At 38.3% G+C, this 26,749-nt stretch overlaps 1 protein-coding gene across 1 annotated transcript in view; it reads left to right on the top strand.

The window, feature by feature from the left end:
• The window catches only part of TSHR (thyroid stimulating hormone receptor), a 163,474-nt gene that overhangs the window by 125,032 nt on the left and 11,693 nt on the right, over positions 1–26,749 (top strand). The window contains exon 9 of the mRNA XM_060003364.1: positions 6,574–6,651. Coding sequence (XP_059859347.1) covers positions 6,574–6,651 — 78 coding nt within the window. The remainder of the gene's footprint in view (positions 1–6,573; positions 6,652–26,749) is intronic.

The following is a 26,749-nucleotide window of genomic DNA, read 5'->3' as shown; positions in this document are numbered from 1 at the left end:
ATTACTAATATCCAGCAGGGGGATACAGTATGCAGAGCTTCTCAGGGAGTTCTTGGTTCCAGGAGCACCTCTCTGGACTGGTGTTCCACAGAACACTTTTTGGGGAAAGCTACTTAAGAAGAATCTTTTGATATACTGCCTTGTTCGGAGGCAGGTAAATTTAACAAGGTTTATTCAAGAGGCAGGCTATGGAGAATCTTAAGAGCCAGTAAATTTTCAGATCATCCTGTGGTCTTCTGAAGTTAAACCTATGAAAAGATTATGTAGGAAAACAGTCTCTACCTTCCTACCAACTTTCTCCTTAGACCATATCATGGGCTCTGTGAGAGGCTTGGTTGATGGGAGAGCGTTATTCTGATGAAAACAGTGGATTTTAATTCACTGATTCTCTGAATTACATACAGTCTGTTCTAGTCACTACAACTATCCCTTGAAACACAGGAAAGAAATCAACGCACCATTTTCACATACTTTCTTGACATTTTTATGTAAAATTTGGAAGGGTTTAACAAATGTGGGCAATATTTCTTAACTGAGAATCATTTGTTTCTTGATTTTTAGAAGTCTAGATCTGAGATCAGCAAACTTTTTCTGGAAAGGGCCGGATAACAAATATTTTGGGCTTTGTGGGACATAAGATCTCAGTCACAGCTTCTCCACTCTACCATTGTAGTGTGAAAGCAGCCACAAACAATTCATAAACAAATGAGCATGGCCGTATTTCAATAAAATTTTATTTACAAAAATTGGTGACAGGCAGAATGTGACCACATGGTCGTAGTTTGTGGACATCTGGTTTAGATGTAGGTATTCAGTGAGGATGACCATTGTGTGATGAAATATGTAGTTTATTTCTCCCAATTCCTGGTAAAGGTTAAATGGCAAACATGGGATAAAGATAAGAAGTATCTGGACAAAAATATTTTAGGGTTTGAAAGTTAAGATCCAATCATAAAATAAAATAAAGATCTTTTTATCCAATCAGTATTTTAAATCTGAACTTAAATCTCTGCTCCTGTTATAAAACAACATTCCTTCTGTTTGTTCTACCCTAAGTTTGTGATTCCTGGTTGATGGAAACTCAATTTTTCTTAGCTTCATGCACTCCATTAAAAGGTATCCTATAAATCCAAGGTAAAATCAAGATGATAATCATGATAAAGATGCCTGGAACTAGAGGAAGATAAATAAGGGTTGAGCTATAGATGGAGAAAACAGAGGTCAGGTTTCCATAGTGATAACAAAATAGTATTCACTTTGTGATTTTAACATGGAGCTGTTGCCTCTATCCTCAATACTAACTGTGATTTAAAACTAATGTAAACACATCAGTATTCTATAATTACCCTAATATTGTTCAAATACTGTACATGGCATGTTAGCAATTTGTTGAATCCTCCAGAAGTATGTTCAAATATTTTAACTTCTAATTTAAACAATTGCTCATCCAAAAGCGTGATTATTCCCCATCATCTGCCTCATGTCAATTCACTGAAATTAGCAGATTTGACCTCACTTAGACCTATTTTATTAGTGTAACTGAAGAACACGGTTGCAGCCAAGTTGGACAAATTCCACATTGAGAACAAGCACTGATGCCTCAGCAGCAGTTGGGTAATTAAAAGTTCATGAAAATTATGGCAGATGCTCGAAAGTACATGGTCCTGTGATTTCATATGGAACCAAGCACACTGTCATCACTCAGATGTGGAATTAATAATAATACAAGCATCCCTTGCTCAACAGAAGTTGAACTGCTCTCAGTCACAAGTTAAGTCCCAGATTCATTCTTTGGAACCTCTTTTCCACCCTCTCCACACAATCTGGCATGGAGATATATCGCTTATCTCAGAAAATTTAATTCTCTGTATTGTATTTTGTATTGTCAAATTCTAGCAACAAGCTACCATCTGACAGTAAACATTTGGGCAGAAAAAAATACCATTTTGATGTGCTAAGAGCATACTGAAACACTAATCGTTATGAACAGAGAAGTCAACACAATTCATGTACTAATTAGCATCACACATTAGCTTATTACAAGCAAAACACTGCAGCTTGGAGCACTGGGAAAAGATGACGATAGAGAAGATTATAGGATTAAGCAGGCTATTCTTTCTAATGGAGTAAGTATTTGAACAGCTTGTAGGATATGCTCCAAGGCTGGCTTTTACCTCTGCCTGTTGAAGCCTTGAGCATTTTCTCACCTTTTACTGTTTACAGGCAGGTATCCTGATTTCAGCTACTAAAAGGATTTTTATGGAACAGTGAGGGCTGGGCAGCGATTCTCTTTAACTTTCCAAATAACTGATGGTATGAGAGCGAAATACAGTTCCCACAGAAGTATTCCCATGAGAGTCTCACAGTATAAACAGGTGCCCGCCCATTTACCCTAAGGGGATTGTGGAAATGCAGGCTCAAATTCTATCTTGGAGCTGAAACGTATCCTAAAACTCCCGAGAGAGCAAGGCTCAGCAGCAACCACAACTCTCCTTACCACAGTGTCATACTCCTCCCTCTGACACGTCCTCACTTAAACATAATACAAAGGGTGCCTTGAGCTAGGAGTTACCCAGCAACTGGACTTTCATTTAGTCATCCAGCATGTTTTCACTGAATGGCTGTTGTGTGCCAAGTGTGAGTCCAATGGGGAAGGATGTGAGCTATGTCTATCATACTGAGTTCATCAACTGGTTAGTCTTCCCCAGCTCATTCCTGACCATCTTCATTTTTCTGACCACACTGTTCTTCCTTAACTGTGAGATACACGGCACTTAAATCAGGGCAGGACTTCTTAACTCCCCTCTCCCTACACCCCCCCCCCACCCACCACATGAAAAATCTGACATATCTTTTCTCGGAAGAACTTCATTTCTTCCAAGAGGTTCTCAAAGAGGCATACATACTCCGAAGAGTGAAAAGTCATTGAATACTTACATGTAGCAGTGTCTATCCTATTTTTAAAGGAGATACCCATCCTTTGCTCATAAGCCCTTCCCAGTATTTGTACTTAGAAAGACTTTCAAGAAGTCTTTCCTTTCACCGCAGACTCCGAGACTTTCTACTCTTCTTTTGTTTACATTCATCTTGTCCTTGGAAGAGACAGTTTAGATGATCACACACACGTACTCTCCCAATAAAATAATCATTGTCTGGAGTAGGTTACCCATGTAGTCTACCAAGATTTGTGATTGACTTACCCAAGTTGGCTTACAGAATGTGGATTCCAGAGGAATCAGGATAAGTCCGGGTCAAGGAATCAATTTAACTAACCTGACATTCCCAGTAAACATTATATGATAAATGAGGCTGATGGAAGCACAGTCTTCTTGGATATTAAGGCTTCTGCAGATATATTTCCCCATCCCCATCCCCTCCGCTCCAGGAGAAGGTAGGATCAGCAATCTGAACCCAAGGTTAAAGCTTCATGGCATTATCATAATTTGTGATAATAAGACAGCCCTCCAAACCGCTAAACAGCGGAATGATGCTTTCATTTTTAAGCACCTAATTATTTCTAAGAGATGAAGTGCCCAAACAACCCTCTTGGTTTTGAAGAATGCAGCCTCCCTCAAGACTCCAGTTCATCTCCGTTCAAGTTGGCTGCACCCTCTCTCCATCCTCCTTCTCCCCTTCTGGACTCTGGCTGGCTTTCCCAGTTTAAAGTCTTCTGCAGCATTTCTGGTAAACTCTAACGCTTATCAACCAGACTCCTTATCCTTGGGGGCGTATTGAATATCAGATGAGAACACTGCAGAATTGTACAAGCAATTATTTAGTTTTACAATCATTTCTAATGATTAGAGCAAGCCGATTTTCACTTGCGGCAGTCAGAGATGAAGAGGAAAAACTGAGATGAGCTCACCAGTCCTTACTTGATTTTTAGCAGTCTGGGAAAAGAATGTGATCTGCAAGTTGCATGGTCCAGAGAATATAAAAAGAGACACAAGCCAGTGTGGCACTTGAGTTGAGTTAGTTGTCTTTTCACAGAACCACGCTGTTCAAGATCCTCTCTCCAGGTGTTTTGTCTCCAAGGCAGCTCTTGTCTGCTCTGGCTATCACTGATCATGAACTCTGTGGACACAGTGGGTTGAAGGAGACTCAAACAACGATCGAATGAAGCCTATGAGTGAGAGACTTACATGATAGCCATTCATCCAGAAGGCACAGACTTGCTGCTGTAACATCTCAGTTGCATCTTTGTATATATATGAGGGTTAATTGATACCACCGCTCCATTTTTGACTTAACAGCACCCTGGACGCTTGGTATCCATCCAGCCATTGCCTGAAGAGGCCATGTCTGGACCAGACCCTTGTGGCATTTGTAAACAAGTTGCTTGTCACTGCCATCAAAAAAGTCAATTGGCCACCACACCCTATGATGGGTCTTCTAGCTTTCATTCCCCATTACTTTTTCCATAAAGTAAAAGTTTAGCATAGCTCACCTCACTATTTTGGAGGAAAAGTGTATTGATTGATTTTTTTATTCAATCATTTACACCTTCCTTCAGTAAATAGTTATAGAGGCACTGAATTTGGCACTGGTGATACAACAATGAATAAGACAGAGAGCTTAAACTCTGATTTGGGAGACAGACGATGAAAAGTAAACAAATACACAAGATAATCACAGACTGTGATAATGCCATGAAGGAAACAAAGATTGCAATGAGGAAAACTGATGGTGGCTACTTTAAGTTAGTTCTCAAGCTCGATTTGAGAAAAAATGTAAAGGATCACAAAATGTATACCAATTTATGAGATGTCATTGTGTGAAGTCGTAGTACTTGTCATTTGGTTAATCCCTCATCCTGCCCAGGAGAGGGAGACTTCTTGGTGTTTGGTCAAACTCTTCCTCCAATTGCTCCAGTGAACACCCATCTATGGCTCTGGGGCTGCCCTCTCTTATTCTAAGTTCCATCCTCTACAAAGGACTAGAGAGAGCAGAGCTGCTGGACCAGGAGAGGTTGAGGGCAGACCTCACGGAAGTGCTGTTTGTGCTTTCGCCTTCTGAACAGCAACAGAGGCTACCTCCTCATGGCTCAGCCACAAATAAAGCCACCCTCCCTCTCCTCAATCTCACCAAGAGATGCAGAGAAAGAGAGAGAGACGATTAACCAAGGAGAAGTTCTGTGAGGGCTCTGGGGAAAGAATCCTTCTGACACAAAGTCCTCATGTCACACTATTTTTTTTTTAATTGAAGTATAGTTGATTTGCAATGTTGTGTTAGTTTCAGGTGTGCAGCACTGTGATTCAGTTATACACATATATAGATATAGATATAGTTTTTCAGATTCTTTTCCATTATAGGTTATTACAAGATACTGAATATATTAATAGTTCCATGTACTATACAGTAGGTCCTTGTTGTTTACCTAGTGTCACACTATTCTTATTAACCATCGCCCTTGAGGATTTTGCATCATGAAGAGCAAACACCATAAACAGAATAATGGAAGCATTATCTGTATCTAAGCAGATCTCCTGAGTCGCCACTGCATTCATTTTGCATCAACAGGTGACCACTCACTGACTCTTAAATTGACTAGTCTATTCAGGGGTGAGTTATTCTAAACATGTGTAAATTGAGATCATTTATAACAAGGAGATTTTATACACACACACACACACACACACACACACACACATATGATGGCTATATATATATACACATATATAATGCTTTGTTTCTTTTTAGATAACATTGTTCTCTAAAAAAGCTAGGGGGGGAAAAGCCAGTTTCAAAATGCTTGGAAGCTTTTATCCATTTGGAGGTAATTTTATGTTTCAGAATCACTTTGTGACTTAAATTGCTCAAAAATATTTTACACTCAACTGCCCAATATATTTTCAAAACGGAAAGATCAATGTGCCCATCAAGGCCCTTCAGGAAAGGTATACTCTGTAATCTTATCTGTATAACCTGCCCCCCATTCCCCAGATAGGATTGCCACAGAAAATGCTGGCCACCCAATTAAATTTGAAGTTCAGATAAACACCAAATAACCTTTTAGTATATGAATGTTTCAAAAATTACATGGGAAATACTTATACTAAAAAATTATTCATTGTTTATCTCGGCGTCCTGTATTTTTACTTGCTAAATCTGGCAATCCTGCCCCAAATAAAAGATGTGAATCTCTGACAGTTCCCATCACCACTCGCCACCTTCACTGAATACCTGATTTAAGCCCAGTCATCAAAAGTAAATGTAAATATTGATCAATGTTGAGAAAAAAAATTTAATTTAGTTGGTATTGAAGAAGATTGAAAAATACAGTCGCCATTGGCCAGGTAAATAGGGAATTAGGCAATTTTTATATCATCTAGACATGCAAACTAGATCATAAACAAGTTCTCTTTCAAAGACTTCTGCCATAATTAATGTGTATAAACCTTGCACAATTGAAACCTAGAATATTTTGAGTGCTTAACCTGGAAGAAGGTAAGGTGTTTTCCAAATTCCTAAGAAACAGGTAATAGCTAAGGAGACCATGCTCTCATTTTATTTTGGTATTTATGTTAATTTGCTTAACCTCACCTAATCCATCCTCTCTCTCACTTTCTCTAGTTACCTGAACAAGAATAAATACCTGACAGTTATTGACAAAGATACATTTGGAGGAGTTTACAGTGGACCAACCTTGCTGTGAGTAAGACATACAAAAGAATATTTGCCTTTTTTTTTTTTTAATGGAAGGGAGGGGGCCATTAAGAAGAGTAGCTGATGATGTCTGTGGGGAGGGAATGTTGTTGTCTTGGATAAAGGCTTCTGCTAGTACTTTTCTGCCCAGCTGTATAGGTTACTGCTTGGAAGAAAGTCCTTGTTCTTTGAGACTCAGAAAGCCCCAGACTCCACTGTGCCATCCTGATGCCTGATGCCACCTTGGTGTGGACATTCATGAAGGCCCTCTTTTGGAAAAAAAGACATTTTTGAGCAGCTGGTGTTTGCAAAATTCTGAGATATGAGGTCTACAAATAGGTGGAAGGCACTCTAGTCTTTGCTGAGAAATGAATGTGTATTGGATAATGCAATACATTATGGTACTGTACCATATGGGGGTTCATAGCACAAAGAAGGAAGAGTATAAAAAGTTTGATTCATATCTGGGAAAACTTACAATCACTGGAAAAGATGGGATGTAAACAGTTTTTAAAACAACATGGAAAAAAAGTTATTTGTGCATTTCCTCTGATTTATACCTCCACATGTAATCATGATGAAGTTCTGTTGATTCTGTCTCCCGCAAGCCTCTTCTAGTGCCATCTTCTTCATCCCCTTGGTTTTGCCTTAGTTTAGAACTTCATTCTTGAGCATCTAGTACAATCCTTGCCAAAGTGGAACAGAGCCCCCCAGGAGAAGCACAAGACAATCCATCAGAGGCACGAAGGTTCCATACATACATAAGAGGTTCCATTTAAAAATAAGAACAAATTGGGAATTCCCTGGTGGTCCAGTGGTTAGGACTCTGTGCTCTCACTGCTGAGGGCACGGGTTTGATCCCTGGTTGGGGAACTAAGACCCTGCAAGCCACGTGGCATGGCCAAAAAAATTAAAAAAAGAACAAATTAAGTTCTACTAATATTTTACATATAGATGATCACTGTCCCTCAGGTGTCAGGTAGGTAATGATTGCATCCCAAGGGAACAGCTGGTGATCCACAGTCTCGAAGACTTACATCCTCACTCTTTCACTTTTAACAATTTCACTTCACTTTTAGATTGAATACACCCAGTTAAGTGGGTTTATGGCCTTACTTTCTTAACACACAGGCTCCATATAAGAGGGCAGAGTGACCCTGAAAATCTATTGTACCATACGGGGATTCATTGTTAACTCATGGCAAAGTACTTAAAAGTATTACGCATTTTTCTTTTTATAAAAAGACAAGTGAAAAAAAGTGTATTGACCTTTTCTGTGATTTTTTTTTTTAACCTGGAAGACATTTTTTAAAGACATCTTTAACTGCTCCTTCAAGATAAAGGTGATATTTCACCAATGAATGAGGAAAGTTGTTGCTCTTCTAAAGAAATGTGTGCTTTGGAAAGTCTTTAGAAACAGGTATTTGGAAACTTTTCCATGTTACATAATTTTCCTGATGAAAATAGTGAATGTCACTTATAAAAATTTTGTTTTTTTAAAATCAGAAATTGAATTTTAACATGTTTTAAAACCTTTCAAATTAAGAGTTGCAGTGAGTTTAAAATCCATGTATATAAAATATGAAAATGAAACATCTTTAGACTACTTTGCAAAAACTACTTATTGACAGCTGAGAATATGAATTTCAATAAAAACATGTATTTAATTACTGAATTGGATTGAGAGATGAGAATCTCAATTTAGTAAGAACAGCCAAGCCTGCCCTATTCCATTTGGAACCATCTATCTTTGTGAGGTAACTTTTTCAATTGACAACCATTTAAACCAAAACAAAAATAAACTGACCCAGAAGCAGACCTCTGAATAGCTGTATCAGAAAGTGTTAAATGACAATTTTCATAATTAGTAAAGTATTATTTAATAACATTGATTTCACTTTGGTGAAATATTTTTTTAATATTACTTATTTGTTTTTATCCTATCCTTTTAAATGTACGGTTAGTGTGTTTTGTAATGTATAATATATAACATGGTATTACAGTAATATGTGTATAGAGCTCATAAATATACATATGTTGAAGTACATACTCAGACATTTTTTACTTATAAATACATGACATTGAAAGAATCTGAAGACCAATAGTGTAGACCAGAAACATTCAAAGTGTGGGTCCACTATAAGGTTGGCTCCAGAATGTACTTCAAAGCACAGCTTTCTTCATGGATAAAGTCTTCCTAGGAGAGCAAAGTTGCCCAAACTAAGCAGTGTGCTTAGTAAAGTAGTTGCTTACATTCCAGTACAAGCTTCTTACTTTATCAGGGACTCATAAGAAACAGCCAATGGTTACCACACTTTGAGTAGCACTGGTCTAAATGACAAGTCTCCAGATTTCCCCTGGCCGTCTATCTTTTTTTTTTTTTTTTTTTTTTTGGCCTTCTATCTTTGACCTTCTCAATTTTACCTTCTCCAAACCTCCTTGTGTTCAAATGCAAATAGGATCTTAAAAACCAATGCTGGTCTCCCATTCCCCTCAGGATAAAGACCTTGGTGTGGCATGCAAAGCCCTGCTATAACCTTCAGCTTTATCTCTCACACCTCTATACACTCCTGACCAATCATCCATCCATATTGAAACTTTCAGCTCCCCTAATATTCCAACCTACTTCTATGGCTATGCTAAACTCTTGCTCTTCCTACTGCTTTGAAAACCCTAGCACAACCTTATCTGTCTGATAAGCACCTACTACCATTTTGAGATTTGAGTAAAGATCTCTCTGAAGTCATTCTTGGCCCTCCTCTCCTTAGGGAAGGATGACCATTTCTTCCCTTATACTCTCCACCTCTATTTATGCATCTCATGGCACCAGTGACATGTTTCTATCTATCTCTCCAGGAGCTCCTAGACGGCAGGGGCTATGTCTGTTTCATTTCTACAGTTCTAGTTCATATTACAGTGCCTGAAACACAGTACTTGCTTAAAAATGTTTGTGAAATTAATACAGTATACTATAAATATTTGAATCACACTTCCATAAATGCTATGGCATTTAAGTAGTAGTCACATTTTAAAGATATTTTAGTACATTGTCCTTATGGGAGAGTGTCCATTTCTACTTCTTTGGAAGCAGTAAATTAAATTACCTATTTGTTTGTGCTGCTTAAAAGTTGTTTTGATAGTTTTGGTAAGTCTCTTTTTTACAAGACTCTCTAACCAAGTTAAGAGCAGATGTGCAACAGCTTGACGATGCCAGTTCTGCTTCCTAGAAGCATGCCAGGTTACAAAAAGTGAACTATATTAGGAGCTAGACCTGGAGTTGATTTTTGGCTCCATCACTAATTGTGAGACCCAAGTCTCAGTTTTCTTATTTGTCAAAAGAGGGTAGCTAAAAGTAGTGAAACTTAAGTAAGAAAATAAATCTGAAGTATTTCATATATGCTTAATAAATGGTCAACATTATCATTACCTTCACTTCTTCCTGACTCTTGACAGCATCACTATTCTTATCTTTTGTAACCTCTCTGATCACTCCCTCCCGATTTCTCTCACTAGAGCTCACTGCCCCAGAATTTCAGTGTGGCTCAGTCCTGGATCTTTCTCCTCTATATCTTCTCCTTTGGTTAAATCATTTGCTCTCTAATATTATGAGAATATGAATAATTTCTAAATTTCAGGTTTCCGACCATAGCTCTTATTTAGTCATCTCACCTGCCTGGAATTCCTCCCTCCTCTCCCTCTCATTCCTACCCATTCCCATCAGTTTGATGAAACTTTTCCTGACCAACCTCTGAAAATGTACAGTCAACATTTACTGAGCACTTGGTAAGCCCAGGACTCTTCATTATGAGCTTTCAATAGGGGAGGGTCACCACTTTGAAGGATGGTCAGGGAAAGCCTCATCAAGAAGGTCACAACTGGGAAAAGATTGGAAGGTCATAAGGGAGCAAGTCATGTGACTATATGAGGGAAGATCATTCTAGGCAAGTGCAAAGACCCCCAGGTGAAAACATACCTGGCGTGTTTGAAGAGTAGCAAGGAGGCTGTTATAGCTCAAGCAGAGCGAACTAATAGACATATACATTTCATCCAAAAACAGCAGAACACATTCTTTTCAAGTGCACATGGAACATTCTCCAGAATAGATCACATCCTAGGCCAAAAAAGAAGTCTCAATACATTTAAGATTGAAATCACATCAAGCATCTTTTCCAACCACAATGGTATGAGACTAGAAATCAACTACAAGAAAAAAATGGAAAAATCACAAACACGTGGAGGCTAAACAATATACTACTAAACAAAAAATGGGTCGTTGAAGAAATCAGAGGAAATCAGAAGATACCATGAGACAAATAAAAATGGAAGCACAGTGTCCCCAAATCTATGGGACACAGCAAAAGCATTTTTAAGAGGGAAGTTTATAGCGATGTAGGCCTACCTTAGGAAACAAGAAAACTCTCAAATAAACAATCTAACATTATACCTAAAAGAACTAGAAAAGAAGAATAAACAAAACCCAAAGTTAGTAGAAGGAAGGAAATCATAAAGATCAGAGCAGAAATAAATGAAATAGAGACTAAAGAAACAGTAGAAAAGATCAACAAAATTAAGAGCTGGTTCTCGAAAAGATAAACAAAATGGATAGACTTTTAGCCAGACTTACCAAGAAAAAAGAAGAGAAGGCCCAAATCAATTAAATCAGAAATAAAAGAAGAAAAGTTATAACAACCACAGAAATACAAAAGTGTTTTCCAAACTATCTATCAAAGATGAAGGTAAAATAAAGACATTTTCAGATGTGCAAAACCTCAAAAACTTGATTTCCCTTCACCTTTTCTTGAAGCATAAACAAATAAAGAGAAAAATGAGAATTTTAATGATCAACATTGGACAGAGGCAAATGGAATTCCCAGGATGACCAAAAAGGGAGGTCCTGGGAATCTTGAAACCAGGACATCTACATCAGGGCTGAAGGAGGGCTCCAAGAGAAAGTTCTACAAATAAAAAGGGATTGATAGATTATACGATAGGACTGACTTTATGAAAAACTGAGTTGAGAGATATTTTAAGAACTTTGGAGCATATAACAAGACTCAGCAAGAGGTCCATTCAAACCAAGATATGTAAATAAAAGAGAAATAGACATCTCATGAAGAAACTAAAAATGTTACACAAGAAATAAAATGAAATCACAATATGCAGGCTTGTAATAACCAAAATACTAAATATAGGTTTAACCAAATACATCCTAAAACTATTTCGGGAAAGTTAAGGGGGTGTGAGAAGGATGTATGTGCAGGGTGATGGAAGAGAGCTAAATCCTCATCTTCCAAAGTAGGGAGTCAGTGGGTGAATGAAAAACCAATAAATCAAGAAGTATTTTCAATTATGGGAAGAATACTGGAAGTTGAAAGTGGTTGTTTCAGGGGCATCAGAGAGCAGAAGGCAGGGAAGAGCTGCACAGGAATCTGCTGTGTGTGTTAAGTTTCCAGTATAATTTGCTTTATAAAAATAGGTTCATGCATTATTTTAATAAAATTCTAAATTAAATTTTAAAAGAACACCACAAAGCATAGGAAGAAAGGACAATGGAGATTGTAGCATTTGAGAGGCCCGTAGGAGGAAAACAAGAAATGAATAAGAGTCCAGTCTCATTTCTCCACTTCCAAGCATCTGTCTTAAAATGCATCTGTTAACTAACCATGTATGGCCTTGCAACATCACTTTAATTCTTGTCTTGAACTTTTGTCAAAATCTTCATTACTTTATTTCCGCCATATCTTCTCCCCATAACTAGAATTTAAGATCCTAGAGGAAATGGACTGTGTCTTATACTTTTTGTAATGCCCCCACTTCAAAAAAGAAGACAGCAAGTACTCAATAAATCTTGATAAAGTATAACTTAATATCAAAGACCCATGATTTGGCTATGATTTGGAGTAAAAGCCAAACTTGGAAAATCTTAAAGTCCATCTAAAGAGAAGATAATTGGAATATATGTATACCTCACAAAGGTATTTGTGAAGACTGTATTCATCTCTGTTGACTAAAACAGTCAAATTTGCCAACTTAGTTTACCACCTGTTTTCAAGGTCATTTCTTTAAAAAGAATCTAATTTAAAACAGCTGCAACATCTAAAGTGCGATCTCATCTCCAATCTTTGCTAATTTTTTAAAAGCCTTTTAAATTTAGTTTCATAACATTTTTTCCTTATTGATTTTTTAATCAAGGTATGCAATCTCATTTTCCATTTTTATACTGTCCATTTTTGATTATCGTGTTTTCTTTTCATCTTATTTTGAAAGAGAAGCTCTTGGTGTTTATAACCCCAAAGGAAAGAACACACTGAAATGTAATGCCTTCCATAATAACCAGAGTCCTCCAAGGTCTAAATTATGTAACTCATTCTAATAAGCATTTAACTTACTGTTGATAATGACTATATTATAATTGTCCCACTTACTATTATAAGTAACTCCTAAGAAGATGAAATCTCTGTGATAATATACTTGAGCTTGCACTACATGTTATCAACAAAAACAAACTTCAAAATAAACTATTGTTGCTATTAGCTGATCAAATTAATCATTTGAAAATCTAAGAGTCATGGCACTGCCATCTTGGTTTAGAGAAAAATAAGTCTTTCATATATTTCTTTTGACTCGTAATGCTCTCCACAAGGTCATACTATTAGATGGTTGAAAAATTGTGGCAGGGTTCTTTCTAGCATGGCTGAAGTCCACAGGCGTGTTGAATACATGATTTTCTAGGTTAATTCTGGGCAAAACTATTTTTTTATTGAGGTATAATTTACATACAATAACATGCACATCTTTAAAGTGTACAGTTTGATGAGTTTTGGCAAAACTATGTTACCTCATTGAAGGCTTAGAACATTTTCATGGCCCAGAAACTTCTCTCATGCCCCAATGTCCCATAGACAGCCACATATCTTTTTATTCTTCTAGTGTAAAAATAGGAGTGAAATTATCAGGTCATAGGATAGATGTATATTTAACTTTATAGGATATACTGTCAAACTGTTTTCCAAAATGACTATCCCATTTTCTAGTCCCACCAGTGAAGTGAGTTTCATACTTGCCAATCCATTGTATTATCAATCTTTTTTATTCTAGCCATGCTAGTGGGTGTAAAGAGATATCTCATGGTGGTTTTACTTTGTGTTTCCCTGACTATTAATGATGTCAAGCACCTTTTCATGTACTTGTTAGCCATTTGTATATTTTCTTTTTACGAGGGTCTGTTCAAATATTTTATCCATTCTTAAAGTTGGGTTGCATGCCATTTTGTTGTTATTGAGGTGTGGTCCTGAGAAATCAAATCAGTTTTAGTCCTAACTACCAGTCCTCTGTCATCCCTAGTTTATTCTCTCTTTCTGTTTCTCTTTTCTTTCTAAGGAGAAATAGCTAATCTGAAACAAACTCACACAAGGTGTTCATTAACTCATTCTGAAGATATTTTACTGAGCACCTACTGAACTCCATGAAAATTATAAGAATAAGATACAACCTCTGCCCTGAAGGAGGTTACAATCAAATTCAGGAGAAATGTGAATAAGGCACTATAAGTTTAATGTAAAAAGAGCCATAAGAAGTATTTAAAGAATCAAGATAGCATTTCTGGTTAGGGTGACCAGCAAAGGCCTTTTTAAAAGAGGTGGTATTTGAGATGGGCTTCAGGTGAGGGGCAGAATGACAATAGACAGAGACAGAAACTATAAGAGGAAGAACAAAGGCAAACGTACAGGAAAACAGGATATATTCTAAGAGCAACAACAACCAAAAAAACATAATTTGGGCCAAAGAATAGTGTCTGAAAAGCGCGTTGTGTTGAAATCATGTTATGGGAACATGACCTGACTCAGCAGGTAAGGATGACCCACTGAAGGTTACCATGGAAAGATTAGTAATAGCTGCATAATCCATTACAGTTTGTGGTCCTCTTCAACTCACCCCATGCTTCCTTTCCTTGGCCTCTGCCCACACTTGACCCTGACTATATTAACCCTGGGTAGCTCTGTCCCAGCCATGGCACTGGGACCGCTCATCTCTACGTCCTGGCTGTTTGGCAGGCACTGGCCCTCCCTCAGAGGGAGGGAAATCAAGCCCAAAGACCTAATCAGCCTAGTGTTCCTTGTCTTCCTTTCTGTGCCTGCCAGCAGAGCCTCTGGAGTAGCTCTCTTGGAGAGGAAGGGAGCTTCCTAAGGGTGGAAAACCAGAGGGGTTTGTCTACTAGGCTGCTCTACTCTGGGCTGTGAAATGAGTTACAAAGACAAACAGACCTCTTGCAGTGCCCGACTTGGGCACCAAGCCAGACTCATGCCAAGGAAGCCGGGTTGTCAGGGAAGCAACCAAAGCAGGATAAGCAACTTCTCCTCCTAAGTCATACACCCTTTTCTCCAGAGGCACAGCAAAGGAGAGGGCCTGTGGCCATTTTGTAGAGTCTATGAGAGCTGCAAGGAAGGTCACAGAAGAAGTTGAAGAGAAAGAGAAGACAATTACCTTTCCAGAATTGTGTGCATGCTGGCTTCTTGCTAAAACAAAAGGACGGTCTGCTTCAGCCCTAGGAATCTTTGGACCAAAGGAGTTATGTCAACAACTCAGGATACTTGATTCCCCCCAAATCCAGATTTATTGATCAGTAGCATCTCTTACTACCATAGCCATTGATATGAGAAGAAAGGATTAGCACTTCAAGTCACGGAAATCTATAATGATAGGTTACGTTTTACAGTTATTGAGAAATTTTCAGAGCATTTCCCAACTAGGGGGATGACTCTGGTAGGAGAAGGATGATGGAGTTATTGCAAAGATCCTCAAAGCCATACAAACCTTTCAGTTCCTTCAATTGACTAAAAGCCCAGCTACTATTATCCTCAAAAGATTTTTACTTTAAATAAAGTTCTCCAAAGCACTGAGAGCCACTGTCCTAGAGCAATGGCCTCAAATGATCATGTATTTTACGTCAGGGGATTCAGTCTGAGTAAAGGTTTTTGTATCTATGCCACGCCAAAAAGTAAACTAAGATGACGGCATCTCTAAAAAAGAATAACTCACAAATCCATTAACTGTTTCTTTTAACTCAGTTTTGCTAAAGTCAATTATTTAAAGGATTTTTACTTTGATCAAAACTGATAGAACATGAAAGAATCTTTACTGAGTCTGAATTCTAGGTAAACAACACTTGAAGTTTCAGGGAAAAAATTAGAAAAAAATTTCTAAACCATATTAATTTTCTAAACCAGTTTTATTAACTAATCAGTGCTCTTTAGCCAAGAGCCCTCAACAGTGAATCTTCAGAATAAACAGTGAATCTTCAGAATAAAAAGCAAGTAGGAACACATAATTTTCTCTGCAACTTTACATGTAAATAAATCTACTTTTTAGTGAGTGCCTACTAGTCTCAGTGCTAAACATTTTAAAATAAATTAGTTTATTTTATACTATCAATCCCAAAGGTTTCTGACCTCTCCACATTACTCCACTCATAATTTCTGGTAATTTTACCCATATCAAGTCTCAGTTGTATGATGAAAGAAGAGAAATGAGATTGCATAGGGCCAAATAGATGAGGCAAAAATCATGCGTACTCTGTTCTGTGGCAAGTTTTACTCATGATTTTATAATTCACTAAAAGATGCTGATAACAGGTTGATAGGAGGGGTGAATCAAACTGGGATTAAATTTTTAAATAAATAACCCACAAATATAAATAAAGAAGCAGTTTACAGTGTATACAAATGAGGCACTCAATTCTTCCCAAGCAAATATGGATGAGTACTAAATCTTTGACTCTTCTGTGATTTTTACTCTTGGAACAGGTGGAAGGAAATAAGGTAGTTAAGGGTTTTCATTCTGACATGCTGTCTCTGTCAAGTCTCTGAAATCCATTTTGTTAATTATGTTCTGCTTCTGAGTCTAAAAGAAACAAACACTCAAAAGAAAGTGGACTTTTCACTTCTCACAGACTGATAGTGATGGTTATTATGTATGTGTGTTGTGCGTCGGGGAGGACAGGGGAGAGGACTTAACACTGAGGAGGACATGTTTGTGTTTCAGCATTTGACTGTCGGTAATACCTTGCCATCATTTCCTCTTGTTACTGTGTGGAGGAGCTCCAACCTTACTGAATTACAGTATACAGGTAGTTTTTCATTCCAGGATATATAATGCTGAGACAGTCAACTCCATGAGATTTCATAGGTCATAGAAGCTATAGTCTTAAATGAAGTGTAATTATGCAAACTCAAGAGCGAAAAGAAAGAAATAACAGTGATTATCGGAGTTACAAAGCAATTTTGTTTGTACGCAAAGACTTCAAGAAAAGATTGGTAATTTATGATCATCTAAATCTTTAGACGAACATTTTCTTATTAATAATAGGGGCCATTTTTGAGCTTCAGCTGTGTGCTAGGTTCTTTACAGATCACCTTGAGTCTCTTTAACTATTCAATAGTAGGTGCCATGATCCCTATTTAACAAATGAGAAAACTGAGGTGCAGCGATATCAGGTAAGTCACCTGGCCATAAGTGGTGATATTAGGATGCAAACCCAGCCCTAACCCAGAAACACCATCAATTTACAGCACATCAGGTCAACCCCTTTCACATAAGATGATTCTTGCTCCTGTTGTAATCCTCCAACGTTGCTTGATCATTTTCTTAAATTTCTACTTGAACATCCCCAGTTCTTGATCATCTGACTCTGAAAAAAACCGAAGTCCTCACCAAGACCTTCAAAGACCTATGCTGTTCGCCCCCCACCCATGACCCAGTATCTCTGATCCCATCTCCTGCATCTTTCCTCATCACTCCACTCCAGCCACACTGAACTGGTGCCCCCAGGCACATTCTCGCCTTGGGGGTTATGCACCAGCTGTTTTCTCTACCCAGGAGGCTCCTTCCCCAGATATCCATGGGGCTTGCTCTTCTGACTCCTTTGAGTTTTTGCTTAAATGTAAGCTTCTCACTGAGGTCTTCCCTGAATTCCCTGTTTAAATTAGAAGCTGCCCATCACCCTTCATCCCATTTCCCTGCTTCCTTTTTCTCCATGATACTGAGCACCATCCAAACTTCTAGCTATTTTAGACATCTACTGACTTGTTTACTCTTTCTCCCTCCATTAGTATGTAAATGTAATGGGAGAAGAGATTTTTTTCTATCTTTCCCCATGGTTGTAACCACAGTGCCTGATACAATGACTCACACAGAGCAGAAGCTCCTTAAGAACGCCTCTTTTCTTATGGGTTCTCCGAAAATGAGCAAGCCCAGTAGCGAAGTAGCCCATGTGAACAACTTGCAAATTCTTGTTGCAAGTCAATCCTCATATGAAAAAGCTAGACAGTTACCTGTGGGCACCGGCAGCTTGGAGGGATCTTAAAGTAGAATACCTGATTTTAAAACATGCTAATGATTGACTCATGTTGTAGAAACATAAGCAGTTTATATAAAATGAAGTCGAGGCAGATGCCCTCCTGCCTCCTCATTGTTGCTTTTGGACCATTATCTCTCCTCCTCCTTAAAACCTCTCCCAAACTTTGACTCTCGTGCCCTCAAACATTACCACCCAAATATACTTTTTTTTTTTTAACCACTTTTTTTTTGGTGTGAATTCTATACAAACCTTTTTTTTTTTTCCAATTTTGTTTTATTTTCTTTCTTTAAAAAAAAATTTTTTTTAATTCAAGTATAGTTGATTTACCACCCAAATATCTTTTTTGTTGTGATTTGTGAACTCCAAAGTTACTCTATCTCATTTCTTGAAGGTCTCAGCACCTGATGTACTGTTACTGATTCCTCTAACACTACTCCTTTCATAATTTTTGTTGATTTCAGTATCCATGTGGATCTTCTTTCCTATACCTTGGCCTCTGACTTCCACTCTAGTAACCTTGTCCTCCTGGCCTCTGACTTCCACTCCAGTAACCTTGTCCTCCACTCTACCTCTAGACTTCAGGTCCATGGCCAATGATTCCAAACCCTTCATAATCTCAGTCTCAAACATTCTGCTGTCTTTCCACGTGTTTCCTTCTAATACAGTCATTCTTTCAATTCTTTGGTCTTACTAGGAGCTACAATCTATTACTAATATTTCACTGTCTTTCACCTCTCTCAAGTCTTCATTTCTTCCTTATGAAGCTTAAATTCCATATCTATCATTATAAGCACTGATCTGTACACACAGCCAACTAACTACCTTGACCCTCTCTCTATCATCCTTGCATAGAAAAACCCTACCTTGGTTAAGTCCAATTCCCACCTACTGTGGGCCTGGACTTTTGCAGGTGGGCTTGGCAAGTGGTTTCATTTTAAATCATTCACCCCAGGTGGGCCCCAAGTGCTGTACAGCAATAACATCCCATTTCCCTAGGCACTCTCCCAGATGAACATGTCAGACCTCCTCCCCTCTCCTCAATTCTCTAGTCCTCTCTCGTTCTCATGCCCAGCTGATCACCTTGACTTCCATTTCATTTAGAATAAAATCAATCAGAAGAGAATTCCTCATGCTCCCACCACCACATCTACCCACCTTCCTGTATCTATATCTACATCCTCTGTCTCCTCTCCTGAATTTTAAGTCACTTTTTAAGGCTGGGCCCTTCACCAAGGTCTTGGGTCCCATGCCCTCTCAGCAATTCAAGGGCATTGCTTCGGCAATCCTTGCCCTTCTGTCCCATAGCATCTATATTTTCCTCTTTACTGGATTATCTCCCATGGACATTTAAACATGTTATTGTTTCTCCCATCTTAAAACAATATTTCTTGAGCCTATGGATTAAAAGACACCTAAGAGACATATCAGTCAGCTGTAATACTTAGGTCAACTTGGCTCCTGACTCCAGTGAGACAACTACCTTGCCTCTCTTGGAACACTGATTGAATATTTGATGACTTTAAAGAGTTATTATTATTTTTAAGTGTTCTTTTATTTTTAAAAGATACTTTAACTTTCAGGACTATATACTGAACTACTTATAATTTTAAAATATCCCTTCAACTCCATATCTACCTCTGTATCCTTTTGTAGCAAGACATCACAAAAGAGTTGGCTAGAATCCTAAATCTTCTCCCCCAATCCCTGTTAAGCTCACTCCAATCACGTTTTCACCATGCCACCAAAACTGCTCTTTTCAAGGTCATCAGTGACTTCCACAGTTGCTAAATCAAATGGCCAATTCTTAGTTCGTGTCTCAGAAGCATTTAACTAGGTTGATGACTTCATCCTCCTTGCAATACCTTCTTCTTCTGGCTTCCAAGACACCACTCTCTCTTGGTTTTTCTCCACACTTCTGATTGCTCCTTCCCAGTCTCCCTCTCTGGTTCTCCCTCTTCTTCCTGATCTCTTGTTGTTGGAGTACCCCAGCGTTCCACCTGTGGCCTTCTTTTTATCTCTCTTTATCCATGTCCTTGGTGATGTCATCCACTCATATGGCTTTGCATAATGCCTGTGATATCTAAATAGAAGTCTCCAATCCAGACAACTCTACCAAATTCCAGACTTATAACACACTGCCTACTTGACACTGCCACCTGGATGTCTCATAGGCATCTCAAACTTGACCTGTCAAAACTAGACCTCTGACCATTCCTCCAAATTTGCTTTACGTTCAGCCTTCCCCATCTCAGGAAATGGCAACTCCATTCTTCCAGCTGCAGACCATATGTCATGGAGTCATTCTTGACCTCACTTGCTCTTAGACCCCATATCTAAATCCATCAGAAAATCCCATTGGTTCTACCTTTTAAATCTATACAAACTCCAACAATTCTCAGCATCTCCACTGCTACCACTCTGGTCCAAGGCACCATCTTGTCTATTGTAGGTCTCCTTGATTCCACCCTTTGCTCCCTTTGGTTTATCCTCAAAGCAGTAGTTTGATCCTTTTAAAATAAGTCAGATTGTACCATTCCTCTGAAGGCTTTTGATCTCACTGTGATGAAAAGACCAAGTCCTTTTGATGGCCTACAAGGCACACGTGATCTGGCTCCCCATTACCTCTCTGACTTCTTCTTCCACATTTCCTAACCCCCTACTGTCTCAGCTCCAGCCATACTGGCCTCCCTGCTTTTTTAAACATACCAGGTACACTCTCATCCCAGGGACTTTGCACTGACTGGTCTCTCTGCCTGGAAGGCTCTTTCCCAGATATAACTATGGCTCTCTCCCTCATCTCCTTCAGATCTTCGCTCAACCAACTCCTCAGTGAGGTCTTCCCTGACACCCATCCGCATCTCTAATTGTGACTTACCTCTGGGCTCTTCCTTTCCCCTACTCCGTATTGCTTCTCCCCATGGTACTTATCGTTATCATCTAACATACTGTTCCTTTTTAGAAAAAATTATCCCTCTCTCTAGAATGTAAGCATAAGAAGAGCAGGAATTTCTGCATGTTTAGTCAACTGCTATAACCCTAGATTCTAGAACTGTACCTGAGACATAGAAAGCAATCAATAAATACTTATTGAATAAATGCACATGCTGTTTTAAAATTTTAAACAAATAATTAAACAAGCTCACTGTCTTGAACTTATAGCTTTTAAGCCCTAGTTATTTTTAACTCAGTATCAATAAATTAATTAAACTGCTTTTTAAGCAGTAAGTTAATCTTCTTTCTGCTCTTAGATGCATTTCATCTACCAATTTACAGATGTGACTACACATTTATAATGGATCAGCTTCTACATACTGACCTTTAGAAAACCCCACATCCATTACAAGCAAACATAAAAGAGACTTGCAATTGCTGCTGAAACATTGGCAAGCCGATTAGTGCTTATTTAATTTGCAATTGAATTCATCAAAGGTTAATCGTGTATTTGATAATGACAAAATATCTCACACAAAAATAGAAACTGTTCCAATGTTTGGGGATGCCAGAGCACCTAATCGCTTCTGAGGAGCAATTTGTTCTTCCTATGACATCAAATATCAGTTGGGTCTTTTCTTTTTCCTGGCATCCTTAAAGTTTGGTGATATTCTTGCCCAGTATATAACCCTGCAGGCCTCACTCTCTCCAAATTCAGGTCCTGTTACTTTCATTAGACACTTAACTTGAGATGGTTCCCATGACCTAGGCAATTAGACTTCAAACTGTCTGCCAGGCTCAGCTCAGCTGCATTCTGTTTTGTGAGCAAATACTTGCTAGAGACGAATTCTCTTGAAGTTCAGTGCCCATCACTTGATGAGCTCCTTGTGGAAAGTGCCAGAGTCAGTAAGAGAGGGGGAGGCCCTCCAGCTAGTAGGCTTCATTCGATATGGCTGCACTCACAAAGGAATTCAGGTCCTTTAACAGCTGATAGCTACTCTCCATATTGTTATCACTTCAAAACCAAAATTTAAAAATTAAACTATATTTTGAAGGATTTATTTTAGGAAAGATACACTATTAGGAAATTCTGGATTCAAACTGGTCAAATAAAAATTTAGATGAATGTGAAAATATTCAGCTTCAAATAACTTAAAATGATCCCTGCCTTGTTAAGTCTGAGGATTTCTTCAGACTGAGGCTCTTTCTCCATCAACTCCAGATTTGGAGATGGTCCAGTGTGGCTCAGCACTCAATAAGTATTCATTCTCAGCTCTTGCACACTTCTACATGCTAAATGGAGTAGTGATTAAAAGTCAAAGATGATGCATTGAACTTAAGCCTTTATTTCTTCTCCCTCCCGAGATCCCTCTTAAAAGATGGGAAAGAAAATTTTAATGTACATAAATCAACAAGGACAAAGAAGACGGGTGAGGGCAAATGGATGGCCTGGAGAGCTACAGAATTCTGGGGGGAAAAAAGGCAGAGGAGAAGGAGGCAAAACCCACACGGAGCATATATTCAGAGGCAACTTCTTGCCCTGCAGAATCTCTGAAGGGTATGAGATTTAGCAGTGATGGATGTGACATGTGGCAAGAGACGTGGGACTAAAAACAAAAGGATTAATTGAAGGTCTCTGTCTGGAAATGGTAACCCTCCACCCCATTCATGCAAAACACCAACAGCCAAGTACCTCCCCTCTAAGCTGGAGATTGAAGTCTTTTTTCTGAAGAAGTTGAAAAACTCTAAAACAAAAAAGACCTCCACATTGGCATTTTAGGGTTCAGCAGCATAATGGCCATCTCCCCACAGAATTGCCCTAAAGCACAGTCTACTGGTAGACAAGCTCCCTATCAGATTTTCAGTGCCTTGTTCTTCAGCATGAATGTGACACCAAGGAACACAAGCCAAAGAATGCTTCTAACATGAAAGATCAAAACCAAGAAAAACAAATGGGGGGTGGGGGTGGGGAGGGGGATGAGTCTGGAGGAACCAAAGACGTTAAAGAGAACAGAAAAGAACTTTTTACAAAGCAACAATTAGTGACCTGAGATAAATCTGAGAAGATGTTTTATCCCTATAACAGTAATGATAATAATGGCTAATATTCATTGACAACACACTGTCAGTTGCTGTTCAGGAAGATGAGGCACAAAATGTTAAGTAACTGATAGTAAGTGGGGAAGCCAAAATACAAATCCAGATAGTGTGAATTGAAAACTCATGCTCCTAACTGTGTGTATGCGTCCTCAAACATGCTATAAAAAAGGAAGATAAAACAGGAAAGCACTCTTTAAAAATGTATTTGACAAGTATATATTCAGAGCCTTCTGTCTTCTAAGCACCAGTCTGTGTGCGAAAAATATAGCGATAAACAGAACAGGCAGAGTCCCAGCTCTCATCAAGCTAAATTTAAAAAATTCAAAGCCAGGCACAGAAAGACAAATACTGCATGATTCCTCTTATCTGTGGAATCTAAAAAAGTTGAACTCATAGTAACAGTAGAATGGTGGTTGCCAGGGGATGGGGGATGAAGGAAATAGGAAAATGTGGGTCAAGAGGTACACAGTTTCAGTTATGCAGTGTTAAGTTCTGACTGTCTAATACACAGCATGGTGACTATAGTTAATACTATATCGCATACTTGAAATTTGCTAAGAGAGTAAATCTTTTTTTTTTTCATTTTAACATCTTTATTAGAGTATAATTGCTTTACAATGGTATGTTAGTTTCAGCTTCACAACAAAATGATTCAGTTATATATATACATATGTTCCCATATCTCTTCCCGCTTGCATCTCCCTCCCTCCCACCCTCCCTATCCCACCCCTCCAGGCGGTCACAAAGCACCAAGCTGATCTCCCTGTGCTATGCGGCTGCTTCCCACTAGCTATCTACCTTACGTTTGGTAGTGTATATATGTCCATGCCTCTCTCTCGCTTTGTCACAGTTTACCCTTCCCCCTCCCCATAGCCTCAAGTCCATTCTCTAGTAAGTCTCTGTCTTTATTCCTGTTTCACCCCTAGGTATTTCATGACATTTTTTTTTCTTAAATTCCATATATATGTGTTAGCATACGGTATTTATCTCTCTCTTTCTGACTTATTTCACTCTGTATGACAGACTCTAGGTCTATCCACCTCATTACAAACAGCTCAATTTCATTTCTTTTTATGGCTGAGAAATATTCCATTGTATATATGTGCCACATCTTCTTTATCCATTCATCCGATGATGGACACTTAGGTTGTTTCCATCTCCAGGCTATTGTAAATAGAGCTGCAATGAACATTTTGGTACATGACTCTTTTTGACTTTTGGTTTTCTCAGGGTATATAACCAGTAGTGGGATTGCTGGGTCATATGGTAGTTCTATTTGTAGTTTTTTAAGGAACCTCCATACTGTTCTCCACAGTGGTTGTATCAATTAACATTCCCACCAACGGTGTAAGAGGGTTCCCTTTTCTCCACACCCTCTCCAGCATTTATTGTTTCTAGATTTTTTGATGATGGCCATTCTGACTGGTATGAGATGATATCTCATTGTAGTTTTGATTTGCATTTCTCTAATGATTAATGATGTTGAGCATTCTTTCATGTATTTGTTGGCAATCTGTATATCTTCTTTGGAGAAATGTCTATTTAGGTCTTCTGCCCATTTTTGGATGGGGTTGTTTGTGTTTTTGTTATTAAGCTGCATGAGCTGCTTATAAATTTTGGAGATTAATCCTTTGTCAGTTGCTTCATTTGCAAATATTTTCTCCCATTCTGAGGGTTGTCTTTTGGTCTTGTTTATGGTTTCCTTTGCTGCGCAAAAGCTTTTAAGTTTCATTAGGTCCCATTTGTTTATTTTTGTTTTTATTTCCATTCTCTACGAGGTGGGTCAAAAAGGACCTTGCTGTCATTTATGTCATAGAGTGTCCTGCCTATGTTTTCCTCTAAGAGTTTGATAGTTTCTGGCCTTACATTTAGGTCTTTAATCCATTTTGAGCTTATTTTTGTGTATGGTGTTAGGGAGTGATCTAATCTCATACTTTTATATGTAGCTGTCCAGTTTTCCCAGCACCACTTACTGAAGAGGCTATCCTTTCTCCACTGTACATTCCGCATCCTTTATCAAAGATAAGGTGACCATATGTGCGTGGGTTTATCTCTGGGCTTTCTATCCTGTTCCATTGATCTATCTTTCTGTTTTTGTGCCAGTACCATACTGCCTTGATTACTGTAGCTTTGTAGTATAGTCTGAAGTCAGGAAGCCTGATTCCTCCAGCTCCGTTTTTCGTTCTCAAGATTGCTTTGGCTATTCGGGGTCTTTTGTGTTTCCATACAAATTGTGAAAATTTTTGTTCTAGTTCTGTGAAAAATGCCAGTTTGATAGTTGATGCCAGTTTGATAGGGATTGCATTGAATCTGTAGATTGCTTTGGGTAGTAGAGTCATTTTCACAATGTTGATTCTTCCAATCCAAGAACATGGGATATCTCTCCATCTATTTGTATCATCTTTAATTTCTTTCATCAGTGTCTTATAATTTTTTGTATACAGGTCTTTTGTCTCCTTAGGTAGGTTTATTCCTAGATATTTTATTCTTTTTGTTGCAATGGTAAATGGGAGTGTTTTCTTGATTTCACTTTCAGATTTTTCATCATTAGTGTATAGGAATGCCAGAGATTTCTGTGCATTAATTTTGTATCCTGCTACTTTCCCAAATTCATTGATTAGCTCTAGTAGTTTTCTGGTAGCATCTTTAGGATTCTCTATGTATAGCATCATGTCATCTGCAAATAGTGACAGCTTTACTTCTTCTTTTCCGATTTGGATTCCTTTTATTTCCTTTTCTTCTCTGATTGCTGTGGGTAAAACTTCCAAAACTATGTTGAATAAGAGTGGTGAGAGTGGGCAAACTTGTCTTGTTCCTGATCTTAGTGGAAATGCTTTCAGTATTTCACCATTGAGGACAATGTTGGCTGTGGGTTTGTCATATATGGCCTTTATTATGTTGAGGAAAGTTCCCTCTATGCCTACTTTCTGCAGGGTTTTTATCATAAATGGGTGTTGAATTTTGTCAAAGGCTTTCTCTGCATCTATTGAGATGATCATATGGGTTTTCTCCTTCAGTTTGTTAATATGGTGTATCACGTTGATTGATTTGCGTATATTGAAGAATCCCTGCATTCCTGGAATAAACCCCACTTGATCATGGTGTATGATCCGTTTAATATGCTGTTGGATTCTGTTTGCTAGTATTTTGTTGAGGATTTTTGCATCTATGTTCATCAGTGATATTGGCCTGTAGTTTTCTTTCTTTGTGACATCCTTGTCTGGTTTTGGTATCAGGGTGATGGTGGCCTCGTAGAATGAGTTGGGGAGTGTTCCTCCCTCTGCTATATTTTGGAAGAGTTTGAGAAGGAAAGGTGATAGGTCTTCTCTAAATGTTTGATAGAATTCGCCTGTAAAGCCATCTCGTCCTGGGCTTTTGCTTGTTGGAAGATTCTTAATCACAGTTTCAATTTCAGTGCTTGTGATTGGTCTGTTCATATTTTCTATTTCTTCCTGATTTAGTCTTGGCACGTTGTGCTTTTCTAAGAATTTGTCCATTTCTTCCACGTTGTCCATTTTATTGGCATAGTGTTGCTTGTAGTAATCTCTCATGATCTTTTGTATTTCTGCAGTGTCAGTTGTTACTTCTTTTTCATTTCTAATTCTATTGATTTCAGTCTTCTCCCTTTTTTTCTTGATGAGTCTGGCTAATGGTTTATCAATTATTTTTATCCTTTCAAAGAACCAGCTTTTAGTTTTATTGATCTTTGCTATCGTT

Source organism: Delphinus delphis, chromosome 2, assembly GCF_949987515.2.
Source record: "Delphinus delphis chromosome 2, mDelDel1.2, whole genome shotgun sequence".
NCBI classification, from domain to species: domain Eukaryota; kingdom Metazoa; phylum Chordata; class Mammalia; order Artiodactyla; family Delphinidae; genus Delphinus; species Delphinus delphis.
The sequence above is the reverse complement of the archived record's forward strand: the minus strand, read 5'-3'. Positions and strand labels throughout refer to the sequence as shown.